The sequence below is a fragment of the Sus scrofa genome, chromosome 14, assembly GCF_054392235.1.
Source record: "Sus scrofa isolate SSC_HxYL_T2T_F1_AM1 chromosome 14, Sscrofa_HxYL_maternal_Yorkshire_Landrace_v2.0, whole genome shotgun sequence".
Lineage (NCBI taxonomy): Eukaryota > Metazoa > Chordata > Mammalia > Artiodactyla > Suidae > Sus > Sus scrofa.
In genome coordinates, this window is record NC_139396.1 from 93506603 (window position 1) to 93527124 (window position 20522).

A 20522-nucleotide genomic window follows, 5' to 3' on the forward strand; every position below is an offset into this window, starting at 1 on the left:
GTCAACTCAACATGTTTATGTAAAAGTACAGATGATGGAATAGTAATAATATTTTTATATGACAGGGAGGAGACTGACCTAACTGGAAAGGAGAGTGGAGCCAGATGATTTCGAAAAGTCTTGAAAGCAAAGTACAATAGTCCAGAGTTGGTTTCGAAACCAACGGGAAAACATTTAAGGTTGTGTCTAAGGCACAAGTAGAGTTAGTCCGAAAGAATGAGTTAGACCCAAAGGAATGGAGCTGTGAGGATACTTAGGCAGCTGTGGAAGGTAGCCCAGGCATCGGATGCTTTGATCAGACTGGAGTAGGGACCATGGGCAAGTAGAGAAAAGTTGTGAAGAGCAATATTTAGAAGAAAAGACTCAAGTCAAACTTGTTGACTGACTAGATAGGAAGGATAAGCAAAAAAATTTTACTTCACAAGTCTGAAGCTGGGTACCTGGAAGAACTCTGGGGTCAGTGTCAAGGACTGGAGGAGGCAGATGATTTGAGTCTGAGGAAATGGGGGGACCACTTCCAGTAGACAGTCAGAAAGGCAGCACTGAAGGTCAAATGAGAGGGTAGTGGAACTGGAGACATTCCAAGGAATGCCCTGGACACTGGGATATCTGGACACAATATCTCTGGCATTACAAAGGGTCTATAAATACAGGTAACACTTGGAACTAACTGTTAGTGGTGCTAGACTGGGGCAGGGTTTTCCAACCGTTTTTTGGCAGGAATTCCTCCACCCCTTTTCCCCCCACAATAAATCTGTTATATTATCCCAATACATACTTTACAAACACACACGCACACACACACAAGGGTTGGGGTGGAAGGAGCATACAGCTTTACCTGCCTGCTCACCACCGAAACTCCTAAGGCCCATAAGCACAGATTTTGATTGAGAGAATGCCTTTGAAAATGCTTGAAAATAATGAGACACTTATCCTTTTTGCTATTTTTGCAAGAAAATGTAATAAGTATACCTGGCAACTGAGGTCTAGTCTTATACGCGTGGGCCCCTGTGTGTTCTCAGTATTCTCTTCATGGTCTTGCAACTCAGGTTTAGTAAATTTAAAAAAAAATCCTTTTTACTTATATTTCTTGATTCCCAAGTCGACTGGGTAGAAGTTGTTTTGTTTTGTAAGGGGCGAGATCCTGTATCATTGAAGCTGGCTGTTTTTGAAAGCTTGTTAATCTTGGACATAGTTTCACTGGAGTAGTTGAAATACATTCACGAGGGATCCACAGATGAAAGAGTCTACAGGAATCCACAGCAAATGGCCATGATCCCTTTTTGTACCCTGACTAAAAATTCTTTTCCCAGGAATGTACAGCTGGGTCATACTAAGTATGTTTGATTGTATACAACCTTCTGAAGCAGCAAAGATTCACCTTTTATAGATGTTAATGTCCACTCTGGCTGTTAAGTTTCACTAATTGCTTCCTCTGGACATTTGCCTGCAAGTGATATGCTGAGGAAATAAAAAAGAAATAAATTTGTTATAAAGACAAAGGATATTTTAAATGGCATAAGGGAATTTAAAAATACTATAATTATATGTGATATGGAATGTAAAACTTCATATAAACATTTAAAAATATTACATTACTTAGGGGTTTTTTTCTTCTACCTTTTGGTAAAATATAGATACCTTCATTTATTCATTCATGCAACAAATATTGTGTCTATTATGTGCCATGGACTGTTATAGGAAATAAGATTAAAGCAGAGAGTAAGGAAAAGCCCTTGCCTTTACGGATCTTAGAGTCTAGTAAAGAACACAGACAAAAAATCCACAATGACTACATAATTACAATTGTGATAAGTGCTGTAAAGGAGGGTGCATATAGCAAAAGGACCAAACCTGGTGAATGAGTTGGGGAAGGTTTTCCTGCAAAGTGGTATTTAGGCTGAGACATAAAAGATGGCCAGGAGTTAGCCCAGCAAAGTGGGGTTTAGGGAAAAGCATTTGCAGAGCGAGGGAAAAGCAAATTTGAGGCAGTGAGATTAAATTTGTTCGCTTTACGGAACTGAAGGAACTGATGTCACCAGAACATAAAGAGTGAGGAGGAAGTAGTTTGGGATATAAGTTCAGAGAGGGGGACAGAGGCTAGATTTTTAAGGGCCTCCCAGAGCAAGCTTCTCAAAGTGGGGCCCTGGACCAGCAGGTCAGCATCACCCAGAGCTCGGTGGATGGGAAAATTTGCAGGTTCTACCTTGGACCTAGTGAATTAGGATCTCTAGGGCAGAGGCCCAGACATTTGTGCTTTAAGAAATGACTGTTTGTTTCTGTGCTAAGAACTTTTGCCATCTCTTCAGAGACCTCCTCAGCCAGGTGGACCATCTCCTTGCTCTGTTCCCTGACCCAGACATTGAAATCTCTATTAAATGTTCTAACATGGGCTCCTCAGTCCTTACTCCCACAGTACACCCCCAAAGCCTCTTTCTCTTGGTGTCACCTCACCCTAGCAGGTGGTCCTTTAAGGTAGGATCTGTTTCAAGATAGAAAACCAAGCTAATTTCTGTGACATCCATTTGACCCATGGGAAAACCCATATCTTTGCCCACACAAACTTTGGAAATGTAGGCTATTTCCAGTGCAGTCCTCTTTTCTTGCTCTTCCCTCTTGGGGAATGCTAAATATCCTTTGCCTTAAAAGTTTCTTAGGCAAGAGTTGGGTATAAGCCTGTGTCCCCATCAACTTCAGAAGCTACAGGTCAGGATCTCCAAGGGATTCTGTAGAGGTCCCTGTCACATGCCTATTAAGCTTCTGTAATCAGCCTCTCAACCTCCTCATCTAGTCCCCTAAAGTGGACACAAATTGCCAGACTGAATTTTCTGAGTTGTTGTATAAGAGCATTTTGAATATCCTCCTGGATACTAGTCGGGTTCTTAACCCTCTAAGCCATGTTGTTTCAGCTTTTTTCCCATTCTGAACAAAGTCATTACAAATGTTCTAATTTATTCTCCTGGAGTATGAGTATGTCTAGGTATAGAACTGTTAGCAGAGGTTGTACAACTTCAACTTTATAATACCAAATTATTATTATTATTTTATTTTTTGGCCACACCTGCGGCATGCAAAAGTTCCCGGGCCAGGGATCAAACTCCAGCCACGGCAGTGACAATGCTGAATCCTTAACCACTAGGCCACTAGGGAATACCACCAAATTCTCTCTTAAAGGAACCGTTTCAATTTACAACCCTACCAACACTGTATAAGAGTTCTGGTTGTTCTATATCATTGCCAGTATAGATATCATAAGACTTTTTAACTTTTGCAAATCTGATATGTATGATGATTTTTTGTTGTGATTTTAATTCTCATTTCCACAGTTACCAATGAGGTTGAGAATTTTAAAAAATACGCTTATTGGCCATTTAGGGTTCATTTCTTATGAAGGACATGTTTACACTTTTCACTCCTATTCTATTATTGTTTTCTTATTGATTTATAAGAATTTTAAAAACATTATTCTCTGTGTTATGAAAAGATTTTCTCCCAGTTTGTTTTGTGTTTTTATTTTGTTTATAGTATCTTTTGATAATTAGATTTTTTTGACTTTAATATCAAATTAACTAAAGTTTCCTTTATGGTTTGCTTTTATAGTTTGCGTCTAGCTTATCAAGAATTTTTCACATGGAAGAACACAAAAAAATGTTAATAAAATTGAAACCATAGCATACCCTCCCCACTTTGTACCCCTATACTCGCATGAGTGAAACAGCCACTGGACATGAAAACTTAAGTTTGACAATCAGTAGCAGTCAAATAGAACATACAAAACCCTGAATTGTGTTCCAAAATCCAATATAACTTTGAGTCCTGTTAGAAAGTGTCTGCTCTTGTTTTATTGTCCAATATGCCCCAGTTGCATTCTGTATATGAAGAGTCACTCTGATGCATGGAGGGAGCTGAAGGTATCAGTAAATAAAAGTAAATAAACTACCCTTTGGCTATTTCAGGCCTTAAACTCTTCACTTAAGATAGTGGGTCTCTAGTTCCCCAGACTTAAAAAAAAAAAAAAATGAAAATGAGGAGTTCCCATCATGGCTCAATGGGTTAAGATCACAACTAGTATCCATGAGGATGCAGGTTCAATCCCTGGCTTTGCTCAGTGGGTTAAGGATCCAGCGTTGCCGTGAGCTATGGTGTAGGTTGCAGATGTGGCTCGGATCCCACGTTGCTGAGGCTATGGTATAGGCCTGCAGCTGCAGCTTTTATTTGACCCCTAGCCCAGGAACTTACATATGCTGCAGGTACAGCCCTAAAAAAAGAAAAAAAAATGAAACAGATTTGAGGCTATAATCTATTTGAATAAATTCATTTAACATCCATACAAGAACCATTTTGGGGAACAGCTACCATGTGCCATACACTGTGCTAGGAACCAGATAAACAAACGCTAAACCAACGTGATAACCTCTGCCCTGTGGCGTTTATTGTCCAGTACAGGAGAGAGATATTAAACAAATAAATCTATAGATAAACATACAATTACAAGTAATGTGTAGGTTCTGTGAAGTAAACGAACAGGGTATTAGGAGAGGGAGTAATAGGAGGTGGCACAGGGACACTGGAAAGGCTGGGGCAGAGTTAAAGGAAGCTCTTAGTAATCATCCTTTTAATGAGCATTATTACTGGTGAGTCAGAATAACACATTCAAAATATGTTTAGAAGTTGTTAATGTGCTAAAGCAATGAGTCATAATATTTAGCCAAGCTGTATTTTAGACAAAACAGTCAGTAAGATCAGACTGGTGATATGCAGCATAAAAGTCCAATTAAATCTGAAAAACGTGTCTCTTCAGTGTATTCATTCCCAGGCTTGGTAGCTAGCCAAATTAGCAGGTCTGGCAAGCTCTCCTGAATGCATTAAAAACAGGTCCTTCTTTATCATTTGGACCTGGCCCATTTCCTCAGATCACTGACTCATTTCTGCTGAGCCATGAATTATGTCTGGCACCCACTGCCATTCTGTAAGTGTCATGAGGATTTGGAGTTCTACAAGCATGCAGCTGGGCAGGGTATTTCTATGAAAGCATTCCCTAACATGGATAGACATTTGAGGAGAGTATATTTCGTCCTTACCCTCAAAAGTCTTCAGACTATCTGGGTAAATTTTAATACTTTTTCAGAAGGCAGTCTGAACAGTGCATTATTTCTGAGTGGGTCATGGTGTTAAAGTCAGAATGACAGCAGTTACTGGCTGTTCCTTGGGGCTGGCTGAAGCCATTCTGGCCATCTAAGTAAGGACGAAAATGCTTCCGACAGAGAGTTTGGGCATTTGAATCATTCTATGTATCTCCTTCTGGCTGTCCAATTGTTTGTAGGTGTTTCCACTCTTATTCTGATAAAGAACAGAAACGTTATCTAAAGAAATGAGATAACCTTGTAATGTTTATATAAGGGAAGATATTTGTTTATTTGTTTTGAAATTTGTTATTTATATTTGCCTAATCAAATTAATACAGGCACATTGCCTCAAAAGTCAAATAATATTCAAATACAGACTACCTTCAACTCTTTTTGCAGTTTCCTATTTATTCTACTTTAGATTTCTAAATGGTATGACAGTGGTTCTTAAACTTTTCTGTTCTCAGGACCCCTTTACAGTCTTAAAAGTTATTGAAACTCAAAAGAGATTTTGTCTATGTGTGTTATGTCTGTAATTGTATTAGAAATTAAAGCTGAGAAATGTTTGATTTACTTATTTTAAAGTAACAAATAATAAACATGCTACCATAAATAATTTTATGACAAATATCTGTATTTTACCAAAAAAAATTTGAATGAGAAGAGTGACATTGTTTTACATTTTTTGCAAATGTCTTTAACATCTGACTTAATAGAACTGGACTCTCATATCCAGCTTTTGCATTTGGTTTGCTGTGATATGTTGTTTGGGTTGAAGTAAATTTAAAAATTTGGCATTATGGAGATATGTGGTTGGAAACAGGAGGAATATTTTAATAGCCTTTTCAGATAATGTGGCTATTCTTATTTGATTCTACATCAAAATTCAACTAGCAGCAGTTTCTTAAAGGTTAGTTGCAATGTGAAACCTGAAACCATACCAATGAACTTTTGTACCCTGCTATAATAAAACCCTTTGTCTGTCTTGAACTTTGAATGGATAACATCACACACTGGCCACTTGGAAAATGAGTAATGCAGATTTTCCAAATGTTGACACATTCTATTATACAATATTTTAAAAATCATATTTGCTAATATAATCATTGATCTCATTAAACCTCTCTTTAAGTATGGGGAAGCCCTAAACTCACTATGAGAGATACGAGTTTTCCAAAAATTCTGTTTTCCTTGAGAGCATGAATTTTTTTCATTGGCAAGAAATGTTGTCAGTTATTTTTACTTGAAACAATAGGCTTACTTCTTTCATTTTTGAGAAAACGTCTGCCAAACACCCAAATCTGAATAGCTACAATTTGTCAATGCTATTCTTTTGCGTTAAGATATTGTTTCATGCATTAAGTGCCTAGTTCAACTTTAAAAAATCACATAAGCACTCTTCCATATTCAGCAGAAATGCTTTGTGCTACTTCCCATTTTACCACCCAGAATGTTAAAAAGATGTAGACTCAAGGTTGAAATTTAATAAAAGTCATGACTGCTTCATTGAGAACATTTTTAAGTGAATCTGGATTTTTTTTTTTTTTTTTAACTGCAAGTGTGGTCGTGAAGAACACAATGATCATTAGTCAGTTTTATGCTGTGAAAGAAGCAGCAATTTTACCCACTGTGGCTTTTGCACCATCAGTGTAAATGTTAACACAATGCAAAGGCAAATAATATCTTAGTATAATGTGAAAATAGTTTTGTCATCACAGAAAGTAAAGAGAACCACTGTAATATGCTTATAAACCACTATTGCTTGGTATGCTGATGTTAGCTGTTTGCCCTTGACTTCTGTTCCAAAAGATGGTGGTTTAGCCCCCTTCACTAAACCAGAACCTTCCTTCCTTCATTGCCTCAGTGTAATCACATCACACTGTTGCTTAAAATTTTTTAATGCTTAGCTTCTTATTACTATGTAAATCTTATTTACTGCCAAGCCCAGTAGGAGAAAATGACGTTTCCTTGCTCATACAACTTTTTATTTTCACCTACAGTTGGTGACTGTCTTGTGTTTTACGTGCTGAGTTCTGTGGTCCCATCACAAATTCATCTCAGGAGTTCCCACTGTGGCACAGTGGTAATGAACCCAACTAGTATCCATGGGGACAGGAGTTCAATCACTGGTCTCGCTCAGTGGGTTAAAGATCCGGCATTGCTGTGAGCTGTGGTGTAGGTCACAGAGGCAGCCTGGATCCTGCATTGCTGTGGCTGTGGCATAGGCTGGCATCTGTAGCTCCAATTTGACCCCTAGCCTGGGAACCTCCACATGCTGTGGGTGTGGCCCTAAGAAGACAAAAGACCAAAAAAAAAAACCTCAATTTTCAAATATATTTGTAAAACATCTCCTAACTGTTCTGCTCCCTGCAGTGAGGCCATCGGGCCCATTTGCTTTTCCCTGGAGAAGTCCCTCCTGAAGCCCTTCAACCTCTTGTTCCAATATGGAGCAGCTGCTCACACAGCCGGCAACTCAGCCTTCATCCTGGGGCATCTCCTAACTGCTCGGAAGAGAGGATGCCACCTGCTGCGGGAATCTAAATGCTTATTTTCTAAGCCTGAAATCAGTGACCCTATTTTAACCTCTATCTCCTCCCCCTTTGTTAATGTGTATCCACAGCCCCAATCTTGAATCTCCAAATCCTGAAACGTGCCGTTCTGCTGCACGTTTCCCTCCCTCCCTGACACCCCAAGTAGGCACTTGGTTGTCAGATTTTTCTACTTTCCTGGCTTCTCATTCTGCTTTCTACCCTCGGAAAGTGTTTGAGGTCTCAGGTCTGCCTCTGTCTCCCTCCACCCCCCCGCCTTTTTTTTTTTTTTTTTTTTGGCCTTTTTGCCTTTTCTAGGGCCGTACCCGAGGCATATGGAGGTTCCCAGGCTAGGGGTCCAATCGGAGCTACAGCTGCCAGCCTACGCCAGAGCCACAGCAATGCAGGATCCGAGCCATGTCTGTGACCTACACCACAGCTCACAGCAACACTGGATCCTTAACCCACTGAGAAGGCCAGGGATCGAACCCGCAACCTCATGGTTCCTAGTCGGATTTGTTAGCCACTGAGCCACGATGGGAACTCCTCCCTTCCCATTCTTTTGGTCCTTGTGCTTGTATACCTTTAAAAATGTCCTTTATTCCCATTTCAGGGTCATTTCAGGTGGCAAGTAGAGATAAATACATGTGGAATGTTTGACTGGACCCTCGCTACTTGCATTTAGAACCACACCTGCTCTGAGGGTTTGTTCATACAAGTTCCTTGGGGTCTTGTTGAGATTTATGCTTTGAGAGATTTATGAACCGATTTCAGCTGCTTCACATACGGCTGCTGCCACAACAGATCACACACTGGCACAGAATGATGAAGCAACTAAAATACTTACAAAATGTCAACTATCAATTCTTTCCATCATTTGGTCTTTCAACAAACCCACCACATATTTTATGAGTCCCTACTATGTTTTAGGGTGCTGTTGTAGGTGTGGGTTTATATTGGTAAGGCTGAAAAGGGGCTCTAATGGACTTTACGATACAGTAGGAGGAGCAAAATATAACACAGCGAGTTTCTAAAATAATTTCAGAAAAGAATAAGTGCTGTGAAGATAACAAAAGAGAATGATGTGAGAGTGTCTGAGGATAAAGAAGCATTAGGAAGAGGATCGGGAGAGGCCTCTCTGAGGGGGTGACATTCGAGCTGAGGCCTAACTGATGAGAAGAGTCTATTTTTATGAAGATGGGGGGATGAGGATTTCAGGAAGTACAAAATCCTAATAGGGAGCATAGCTTAGTGTGTTCAAAACAGAAAAAAAAAAAAAAAGGAATGTGGTTGGAACATAGTGAAGGGAGAATGATGGAAGAAGGGGTCCAGAGGGTAGAGGGGCAGGTTTGGATGTTATGCCAAATAGAGGTGAAAGTTAAAACTATCAGATGAGATAATGGCCAGAGAGTGTCTAAAAACCTGTTCTAGGCAGTGTGGATACTGCACCAGCTTTATAAGGCATGGTCTCTTCATTCTGAGAACTTCCAACTTAGTGAAATTGGTAAGACAAGGCAAACTCCCCAAATAGAGAATAATAAAAAACAGTGTATAATCAAGCCTTGCATGACATACTACAGGTTAAAAAAAAAAAAAAAAGTTAATGTGACAATCATTGAGAACTGATGGTAAAAGGTGCTCTGTGTAGGAGGTGATATCTGAGCCAAACTGAGAGTTGAGTTATATTTGTCATAACTAGAAGGAGAGGAAGAGAATTTCAGAGTGAGAGAAAATCACAAGCAGAGGCTTGAAGGTAGGAGCAAAGATGACGTATTTATGGAACAGCAGAGAAAAGCTTGACTCTTAGGAAGTCATTGAATAAGTGTGTTTTCTTTCTTTTTTTTCAGTCTTTTTTTTTTTGCCAATTCTAGGGCCACTCCCTCAGCATATGGAGGTTCCCAGGCTAGGGGTCTAATTGAAGCTGTAGCCTCCGGCCTTCGCCAGGGCCACAGCAACACAGGATCCGAGCCATGCCTGTAACCAACACCACAGCTCAGGGCAACACCAGATCCTTAACCCGCTGATCAAGGCCAGGGATCGAACCTGCAACCTCATGGTTCCTAGTCAGATTCGTTAACCACTGTGCCACAACAGGAACTCCAATAGGTATGTTTTCTTATATGTGATTTAAAACCCTGCTTAACAGTAAGAGGGAAGGGTTAAAACACTGAGTGGTTGGATCTGGAATTACAATAAAGACTAGCGATTGCCAGGACTCCTTAATTTTTCTTTTGGCCATTCCCAAGGCATGTGGAAGTTCCCAGGCCAGGGATCGAACCCGTGCCACAGCTGAAACCCAAGCAGCAGCAATGACAATGCCGGATTCTTAACCTACTGAGTCACAGAGGAACTCTAAGGACTCCTTAATTTTTGACATTGAATAATGATAACACTTCCCCACCTAATTACTTTTCATTATGTTGTTGATTACTTATTTAAAAATAAAAACTATTATAAAAAGGTGTACACTGAGACAACACACTCCTCTCTGCTTTCATCCCTCTTGTTTCCCTCACTCCAATAGATAGCCACTCAGGTTTTCATTTAATTCTTTCCTGTTTTTCCCTGTGCGGATGCAAACAACATGACTATAACTTATTTCTTGCCCTCTGTGTTAGTTTCCTAGAGCTACTGTAGCAAAGCACTGCAAGCTGGATGGTTTACACAACAGAAATTAACCGTCTTGTGGTTCTGGAGGCTGGGAGTCCAGAAGCAAAGGGTCAGCAGGTCCATGACCCCTCTAACTCTGGTGGACACCCTCCTCGTCTTTTCTAGCTTCCAGTGGAGGCATTCCTTGGCACTCTTTGGCTTGCAGCTGCGTCACTCCCAAGTTCTACCTCTGTCATCACGCCCTGTGTGTCTGTCTTCACATGAGGTTTTTCTCTCTTTTTTTTTGGCTGCACCAGCGGCATGTGGAATTTCTTGGGCCAGGGATTGAACCCGCTCAGCGACCTGAGTCACAGCAATGACAATGCAGGATCCTTAACCCACAGCACTGAAAAGGAACTCCTGAGGTTTTGCTCTCCTGTTTTAAAAAAAATTTCATTAGGCATTCCCGTCGTGGCTCAGCAATTGACAAATCTGCCTAGCATCCATGAGGATGCAGTTTCGACTGCTGGCCTTGCTCAGTGGGTTAAGGATCTGCATTGCCATGAGCTGTGGTGTAGGTCATAGGTGCAGGTACGGATCCAGTGTTACTTTGGCTGTGGTGTAGGCCAGCAGCCGTAGCTCCAGTTCAACCCCTAGCCTGGGAACCTCCATATGCCATGGGTGCAGCCCTAAAAAAAATTTTTTTTATTGGGGTATAGTTGATTTACAATGTTGTATTAGTTTTAGGTTTACAGCAAAGGGGATCGGCTACACATATATCTTTTTTTCCCATATAAATTATTACAGGACATTGAGTAGACACCCCCCCCCCCCGTGCTATACAGTAGGTCCCTGTTAGTTATTTAGCCTATATAAGGCTTTTCTCTTCTTTTTTTTTTTTTTTTTTTTTTTGCCACCCCATGGCGTATGGAGTTCCCAGGCCAGGGATCAGATCCAAGCTGCAATCTCAACCTACTGCAGCAACGGCAAATCCTTAACCCACTGTGCTGGGCCAGGGGATCAAATGTATGTCCCATTGCTCCCAAGATGCCACTGATCACATTGCGCCACAGTGGGCACTCTGGATTTTTTTCTTCATAAAGAACCCCATTCATATTGATTAGGGCCCACCCTAATAACTTCGTCATAACTTGATTATCTATTTCCAAATAAGGTCATATTCCCAAGTATTGGGGAGTTAGGACTTGAACATATCTTTTGGTGGAGAGATAATTCAGCCCATAAAAACCCATATTTTTTTAATATACAAAAGCTAATACTCTCTATGTACTATTTTGCACCTTACTGCTAAATCTTTAACCATACATCTTGGGGTTCTTTCTGTATCAGTATACAGAGATCTTTCCCATTCTCACAGGATCTGAGCCACATGTGCGAACTACACCACAGCTCATGGCAATGCTGGATCCTTAACCCACTGAACAAGACCATGGATCAAACCCCCATCCCCATGGATACTAGTTGGGTTCCTTACCACTGAGCCATGACGGGAATCCCCCATTCTCTTTTTAGAGCTGCATATTGTTCTATTACATGGCTGTGCCATAGTTTTTTTCATAAGTGAGGGACACTTGGATTGTTTCTAATCTTTTGCTGTTTAAATGAGTAACCTGAACACTTGTCATTTTGTATGTACCCACGTGTATGTGTATGAAGGATTCTCACAAGTGGGATTGTTGGGTCAAATAATAAACAAACCTGTAATTTCGGCAGATGTTCCCATATTCCTTTCATAGGGGTCGTACCATTTGATGTTCCTACGGCCACATATGAAAGTGGTCAAACTTTAAGGCTTTTGCCAATATGTTACATGAAAGATGGTATTTCCATGTAGTTTGAATGTCTTTTTCTCTTATTATGCACCTCCATATTTTAAATATTATTTTATATATTATTTCATGTAAACTTTTGGCAAAAAAAAAACAGTATTATCATAAAAATGTTTAACTTCAAGTACATATGCTTAAAATAAAATACCACGACCTATAGAAATATAGTTCGGTTATTTGCCAGAAATGGGGTACCCCTGGGAAAATATGACCCATCCCCCTTACTCTGATGACTCAAGTAACCCCAAAATAATTTTCATTTAGCTAGGCCAGATGCAGTTTTATACTAGCAAATGAATGCTGAACATCAGCTTCACAAACTTTTAGTACCCCTTAGATTTTCTCCAAATAAGCTAAAGTGGCACTTAATGTATACCACAGAAAGCTCTAAGTCTGCCTAGGAGAAGCCAAGTTCCACAGCAAAGACTCTGCTCCCTGAAATTGGCTGCCTTTACCATCTTGTCCATATTCTTTCAGTTATCTTTCAGTTCAGTTTCTTTCATTCCTAATAGGAGCCACTTCGCAATTTCCTGAATTAAGTGTCACAGCTCTTCTCATTGTTACAACCAAATCATACCAAAATAGTGGACTGTTTAAAGTTTTGATTCTAAATTTGTCTCAGTTTTCTTCTTAGGGAACATCTGGAGCCATGTATATCATTAATACTCACATTTCGGTCATGCCAATACTCTTCCTTGCAGGTGGTACTGTGAAGGCAAGGAGCTTGAAAATTCCCCAGACATTCATATCATCCAGGCAGGAAATCTGCACTCACTGACCATTGCTGAAGCCTTTGAAGAGGACACAGGACGCTATTCCTGCTTTGCTTCCAACATCTATGGGACAGATTCAACTTCTGCTGAGATTTACATAGAAGGTAAAGCAAAATACTCTTGGAGCATGACATTTACTAGTAAGATATAGAGTTACAATAAATAAATATTTATCGAGGGCCTACTCTACCACACACTCTTCAGTGGGGATAACAGCAGTGAGCCAAACAGACAAAAAAACCTAAGTTCAAGATGGTGTTTACACTGTAATAGGAGAGACAGAAAAATGAGATAAATAAAATATAAAATGTTAGGTATATGAAATGGTTCTGATCACCAGTTTCAATGTGTGTGTGCATGTGTGTGGTGGGGGGGAAATTCTCAAGCAACAACAAGCAATTCTCCATGACACGAATTAGGTATCCTACGATTTAACTCAATTCTGACCCATCTGCCTGGAGATAGTGTCAGATACAACGGGTAAAGGCTTAGTCCTACAAGACTGCTGTCACCCCATTTTAGCTGCCAATCACAAGTAGTGGATCCCAGGTTACCCACAACTTCTGACTTGGCTGCAAACTGGAGGTTCTCACAACAACCCCGCTTCCTGCTCTGGGTTCAACTAGCTTGCTAGAGTCTCTCATAGAACTCAGGGAAACACTTATTTACATTTATGACAAAGAATATGATAGAGGATACAGGTGAAGAGATACATGGGGTGAGGTCTGCGAGGGTCCCAAATATAGGAGCTCTGTCCCCATGGAGTTGGGGTGTGTCACCCTCCTAGTGTAGCTAAAAGCTCTCCAAACCCCATACTATTGGGATTTTTACAGAGGTGTCCTCACACAGGTGTGATTAACTATTAACTCCATTTCCTGCCCTCTCCACTCTCCAGCATATGACGTGATGGGGCTAAAAATTCTAAGCTTCTAGTCAGGGCTTGGTCTTTAGGGTAACCAGCTCCATCTAGGAGTCATGTTGAGTCACCTCATTAGAATAAAAGATGCTCCTAGTACTCTCATCACTTAGGAATTTATTAGAGTTTTAGGAGCTCTGTGTCAGGGACAGGGTCAAAGACAAATTGTAGAACAGGGGGTGTTCCTAAGTGCTCATCACTTAGGAAATTATAAGGGTGTTAGGAGCTTTGTGATGGGAACCAGGGCAGAAACCAAAATATGTGTCTTCTGTTATCTCACAGTATATATGAGCACTGTGAAAGAAACAGAAAGGAAGAAAATGGGATAAGAAGTATGAGTATGCATACATGCGTGCATGCATGTGTGTGTGTGTGTTTGTATGTGTGTGTGTGTTTGTGAGAGAGAGACAGAGAATAGGTTGCTATTCCAGATGGAGTGGTTTAGATCTCACTCACTGGGTGACATATAAATGAAGACCTGAAGGAACTGAGAGTGAACCACAGGATGTTCAAGGGGAAAACAGCAGAGAAATTTCTAGGCAGAGAAATCAGCAAGTTCAATGGCCCTAACGTGGCCATGTGTCTGTCTCAGGGTATAAAGATGAGTTCATGTAGCCAGCATGGAACAAAGAAGGAAGAAAATAAGAGTTGAGGTCAGAAGTTCAAGGTGGAATGGAGGAGTTCCCATTGTGGCTCAGCGGAAACGAATCTGACTAGTATCCATGAGGACGCAGGTTCGATCCCTGGCCTTGCTCAGTGAGTCTGGGATCTGGCGTTGTCATAAGCTGTGGTGCAGGTTGCAGATGTGGCTTGGATCCCACAATGCTGTGGCTGTGGTGTAGGCTGGCAGCTATAGCTCCAACTTGACCCCTAGCCTGGAAACTTCCATATGCCACAGGTTCGGCCCTAGAATGACAAAAACCAAAACCAAAACAAAATAAAACAAGATGGGATGGAGGTGGGAGGAGGTAGGTGAGTAGAGTATGTGGGTCCCGGTAGGTCATGGGAGGAACCTGACTTTTACTCTGAAAGAGATGGGAAGCTCTGGATGATTCTAGGCAGAGATGGAACATGATCTGACTTAGCTTTTAACAGGGTCACTGTGGCTCCACCAAAAGGAGTCAAAGGTGGAAGGAGGGGATCATTGGGAGCCTTGGAAGGGCATTTATATCGGGACCAAACTTATATGACTAATTTTAGGGAAGAAATCAATTTATGTACCTTATATATCGACCGTTTTTGTTCCTATTTATCTCATCCTCTGAGTTTTTTCTGGGAACCATTCTTTAGTAATTTTATCATCTATAATACCTTATGGATGCTTGGCTTTTAGCACTTATTGTATTATTATGGTACAAAGGCTGGAACTGTCTCATTCTTTATAGCTCTAATTACCTTACATAGCACCAAGTACAGAGTGGATAGTAAATAAACTTTTATTGAGTAGATGTGTGAACAATGATAATGATAATGAATAATGCATGAATAGAAATGCGTTACATATTTTCATCCTCAAAATTTTTGGAGTACAATAAATACCTCCAGATTTAGCTCTGTTACATCTTCCTGGAATTTGCTATCTTGAGAAGCAAATCCGGTATCAAAGCTCTGCTAACAGTGCTGAGATTGGATTGCCAATTTTCTTAACTTTGTGGCAACAAAGCCACTCGCAAGATGAAGTGTGACTTGTTAATATTAGGACTGGACGGAAGAGCAGCCACCTACACCTACAATGTTTGGAATCCAATGTAATCCTTTCTTTTATTTAATCTGTGTAGGCCAAGAGCAAAAGGATTTATGGACACCACAGAATGTCTGCTAAAAACTGTTCTGTTAAAGGCATCAGCAGGTGTTTCATACACAAGACCATTTGGAACTTGAGCCAGTTGATTTGAACTCTGTCACTAACTAGCCATGTGACCTGAGCAAGTTCCTCAACTATTTTTGGTCTATTTCCTTATCTGTAAATTAGGGGTTAGTTTAGGGAATCACTGAGTTTATTTCTAGGTCTAAAATTCTATAGGTCTTCAAGTGCCTAGGAGCCAGTTTAAGAAATGATTTTTAAAATTACCTGTCTTGTGTTTATTTCCCCAGGGGTTTCTTCCTCTGACTCAGAAGGTGACCCTAACAAGGGCGAAATGAATCGGTAATTCTAATTTTCTCTCTTATAACCTTAGCATCCTCAGATCATGAGAAAGCTGCTAATTGTTTAGTAGAACTTGAGGGAAGGGCTCCAGTTATAATCTCAAAAAAAAAAAAAAAGATTGAATTTGGAGCAGACACTACTTCATTTTCTTGTCTTGCTTAAAAGATTCATCTTAACATGAATTAAATGAATTTAAATGAATATTAACATTCATTTTAACATTTTAAAAATGAAATATCAGGGGAAAAATGTAATTGTAATGTATACATGTAAGGATAACCTGACCCCCTTGCTGTACAGTGGGAAAATAAAAAAAAAAAAAAGAAGGTTATGGGAATAATAAAAAAAATTAAAAAATAAAAATAATAACAAATAAAAATGAAATATCAGGAGTTCCTGTCATAGCTCAGTGGTTAACAAACCCAACTAGTATCTATGAGGATGTGGGTTCGATCCCCGGCCTTGCTCAGTGGGTTAAGGATATGGCGTGCCGTGAACTGCGGCATGGGTCACAGACACAGCCCAGATCCTGCGTTGCTGTGGCTGTGGCATAGGCCAGAAGCTACAGCTACAATTGGACCCCTAGCCTGGAAACCTCCAAATGCCGCGGGTATAGCCCTAAAAAAAGACAAAAAATCCAAAAGAAAAAGAAATATCACCTACAAAATATCATCATACTTATATCTACAGAGTAAAAAACAAACAACTCAGTGGTTCAAAAAGATTCATGTTTTCTGACTAAATAATAGTATTCAAAATAATCTGGTGATCCAAAATTATACATATGAAGGATCTGGACAAGTCATAAGCTTTTTGCTAAACAATTGTGTCAAGTACTGAGTAAAGTTACATCTATCCACCATTGCTCTCTGCAACCACTGGCTAAGCACCCACCCTACACCAGGCACTTCACTAGATGCACTGGGTACTAAGAAAAATCAGGTGCTTCCTGCCTTCAAGAGGCTCATCGTTTAGTAGAGAGAAATATATGTACAGCAAATAAAGCAAGAAATGTATCTCAAGCATATAGTCAGTAAGAGTAACAAAGTGTTATATAAACTGTGTAATACAGTGATACATAAACTATGATATAAACAAGTGCAGGGTATAAGGACTTGGCACAAAGGACTCCTCAGGGAGGAAAAGAGAGATCAGGAAAAGCTCTGTAGAGTTGGTGAGCTTGAGCTGGGTCTTAAAAGAGCAGTAGGTGGGCACCCCCAAACAAAGGAGGAAAGGGTATTTCAGGCAGAAGGGGCTGTGGACAAAAGGCATGGGAACTAGAAATAGACACAACAGCCATCCCTTGAGATGAACTGAAACATAGGCAGTATTGGAAGACAGATTAGGGTTGTTAACTGTGTTTGCATGTTCTAGGCTCTCCAGAGGGTAAGCTCCTTAAAGGGCAGAAGTCACGTCCTATTCTTCAAAATGGGGGGGAGGGGGGCATGCCTACTTCAGAATGCTAATTTCCTTTTCACTTTTGTGCACCTAAGAAAATTCATAACCAGAGTCAGTTATTTCTCCCTTTAACTCTCCTTATCATTCTCATGGTTTTAGTTCAGTTCCTCCGTCTTTCCTGTCTCTTTATGCCAGTCACCTCCTTATCAGTGCTCTCACCTTTCTCTTTCTTTTACAATCTCCAAACTACAACCAGTTAAAGGATAATTCTGATCTTACCATTTTCCCCAGCTTTAAAAACTCATCAGCTATGGGAAAATAAAAGTCAAACACAAAACAAATGACAATTTTTTTTTTTTCTTTTGAGGGCCACACCTGCAGCATAAGAAAGTTACCAGGCTAAGGGTCAAATTGGAGCTGCAGCTGCTGGCCTATGCCATAGCCACAGTAACACCAGATCAGAGCCATGTCTGTGATCTGCACCACAGCTCATGGCAACCCACTGAGCAAGGCCAGGGATAGGACACGAATCCTCATGGATACTAGCTGGGTTTGTAACCACTGAGCCACAAGAGGAACTCCACAAACAACATTCTAAACAGTCTAAACAGGGGCATAAAAAGCTTTAGTCAAAAGAGTCTTCATTGAGAACTATGTCTAGATACTCATGTTGCAACAGAAGAAAGGGTGGGGGAAAAACTGTAATTGTGATGTATACATATAAGGATAACCTGACCCCCTTGCTGTACAGTGGGAAAATAAAAAAAATAAATAAAAAATAAAATAAATAAAAGCAGCTTTCAGCAAAGAAAAAAAAAAAAAAAAGAGTATTGACCAGGCTTTCCTGGTCCTTCCTTCTCCTTTCCCCCACCTCAATCTCTCTACAATGCTGCCATCTCACTCAAGCAATGTGCAGTCCATTTTCACCCCTTTGTTCAAGCTGTTCACTTTGCTAGTGATGCCCTATTCCTCTGCCTGGCACACTCTAATTTATCCTTCAAAGCCCCATCAAGTTCTATAATAAACCCCTCCTCCACTGCACATTCATCACTCCTTCCTCAAGGCTCTCAAAACAGGTGTTGTAAGCCTATTGGGTATGAATTTGACATACAAACCTAAATAAGCAAGAAATATCTCATTTGTTCATTTTCTTTACATCTACTTGGAGTAGTTAGGATGTGCTCCAGTGGTATGTAAGAAGGACCCCAAATAAATGTAGCTTAGGACAAATATTTTTCCCATTTACATGTAAATCTGGCTGATAAAACAGCTCCACAGTCCACTGGGTCTGCTCCCAGCTTTCTCCTTCAACTCATTCTAAGATGTAGCCTTATCTTCTTAGTCTAAGATTAGAAGGAATAAATGATACACCCTACCCCCCCCCCTTTTAGGGTCATCTCTCTTAAATCATATATATCACTATCCTTCATAGCCTATGACCAGAAAGCAGTCACCTGGCCACAGCTAGCTTCAGGGAGGCTTAGGAAATGTAATCTTTTTTTGGAGGAGCCATGTAAAGAAATCAGGGATTCTATTATTGTAGAAGAAGCAAATGGATGCTTCAGAAAAACTGATAGTCTCTACATCATCAAATAATTCTGCTTCTTTCTCTTATCCTGCCTGGCTCTGGGGGAAAAAAATTAATCAGTCATTATCAGGTGTCCCCTTCTCCTTCCACAGTTGTGCAAAGTTCACTGGGTATAAAGATGGAGATATATGGTTTGATATTAAACATGGCTCTAAGCATCTTACATGAATTACCTTGTGCAACCCTCACAAAAACTCTTTGAGGTAAGCATGATTATTTCCCTGTGATAGAGATGAGGAAGCTGAGGCAGAGAAAGGTAACAACTAGGCAACATGCTATCATCGGTCATCTATGCCCACAGGTTATGGGGAAGAGGCCCAAGTCCCAGATCTCAAGGTCCCTTCAAGTCCAGTGCTTTGTTTCTTCTCGACATGCTTGGGTACTGATGTCTTTAACAGGATTGGGAGCCTTTAACAGAAGGACTGCCATCCCCTTGAGACTCAGGTTCTCCCTCTTGTTGGGTTCTCTGGTGAGATCCACAGACCTCTCTTTTCTCAACAACAAAACTGAAATAATCACCCCTCTGCAGCCTTCTCAAGAATATTTCCTGGCTCTCCTGCCCTTCAGACAATCTCCTTCATTTAATTTATGTAACTTTGAAGAGCTCCTTGACTTAGCTGTTCTGCTTTTTGCCATGCCCAAGTCCCAGAGATTTCTAAAACCTGGCCTCTTGCTTGAAATGGAAGATGGAGGGAAAATACAGAGGGCAGCAACAAAGCTCAAAAGGTTTTCTGCACATGCTCTGTCACAGCACTTGTCTTGAATCTCAGTTGTGAGTTTGCTTGAGTCCCTGGCTCCACAGAAAGCAGCTAATGCAAGGACAGAACTGGCATCTTATCATCTTCCTGTTCACATTGCCTAACAAAGTCTGTAGCAAAGAAGCTCTCAGTAAATACTGAAGCTCTTGTGCAATACTGTTGAATGGAGATTTTTGTAAAGCTGAAAGACTTTTCACAACAACAATAGGTCTGTTTTTTAATCTATATTTTCATCGTTTCTCAGAATCCAGAAGCCAAATGAGGTGTCATCCCCTCCCACTACTTCTGCAGCCATTCCTTCAGCAGGACCCCCAGCCCAGAATGTGGGGGCCCAGCCCACGGTGTCAACCATTCAGCAGGTACAAGAGTCTAAGTGGAACTCAAGTGCCGTGGACTGTGATAGGCAGGAACTGTAACCATGACCAGCTTGTATGGCACGATCGTGTTCTCCTCTGTTGCAACTTCATAATGACCTTGGGCAGCACACTCCTACCATCATGACAATCACTTTGCACTTCTGATATATGATATCAGTGGTTCCCCTGGCTTTGGGAACATAATCTCTAAATTCATAGGCAAATTTCATAGGAAAAGAAACTCTACAGATGAGTCTCTGACATTCCAGCTTTTGGAAGAGCACTGATTGCATATCTAAAGCCAGCTCTCACGTTGGCCCAGGACATACTGCATCATTAAACTCAGTTTCATGGAGCTATAAAAATTTACTACTTTCTAAGATAGAGTGACTATGAAACTAATTTTTAGAAAATATTAAAAGCTCCCATCCTTCAAGTTGATGATAATGATAGGAGTACATGCTTCTTGTAAAAACATTTTTTAAAATGCAGAC

At 40.5% G+C, this 20522-nt stretch overlaps 1 protein-coding gene across 7 annotated transcripts in view; it reads left to right on the forward strand.

Moving 5' to 3' along the window:
* The window catches only part of MYPN (myopalladin), a 104791-nt gene that overhangs the window by 31609 nt on the left and 52660 nt on the right, over positions 1–20522 (forward strand). For all 7 annotated transcript variants that reach the window (XM_021072494.2, XM_084997066.1, XM_013983298.3 and 4 more), the window contains 3 exons: positions 12795–12970; positions 15877–15928; positions 19917–20031. In XM_021072494.2, the coding sequence (XP_020928153.1) occupies positions 15921–15928; positions 19917–20031 (123 nt within the window). In that variant the 5' untranslated portion in view covers positions 12795–12970; positions 15877–15920. The remainder of the gene's footprint in view (positions 1–12794; positions 12971–15876; positions 15929–19916; positions 20032–20522) is intronic.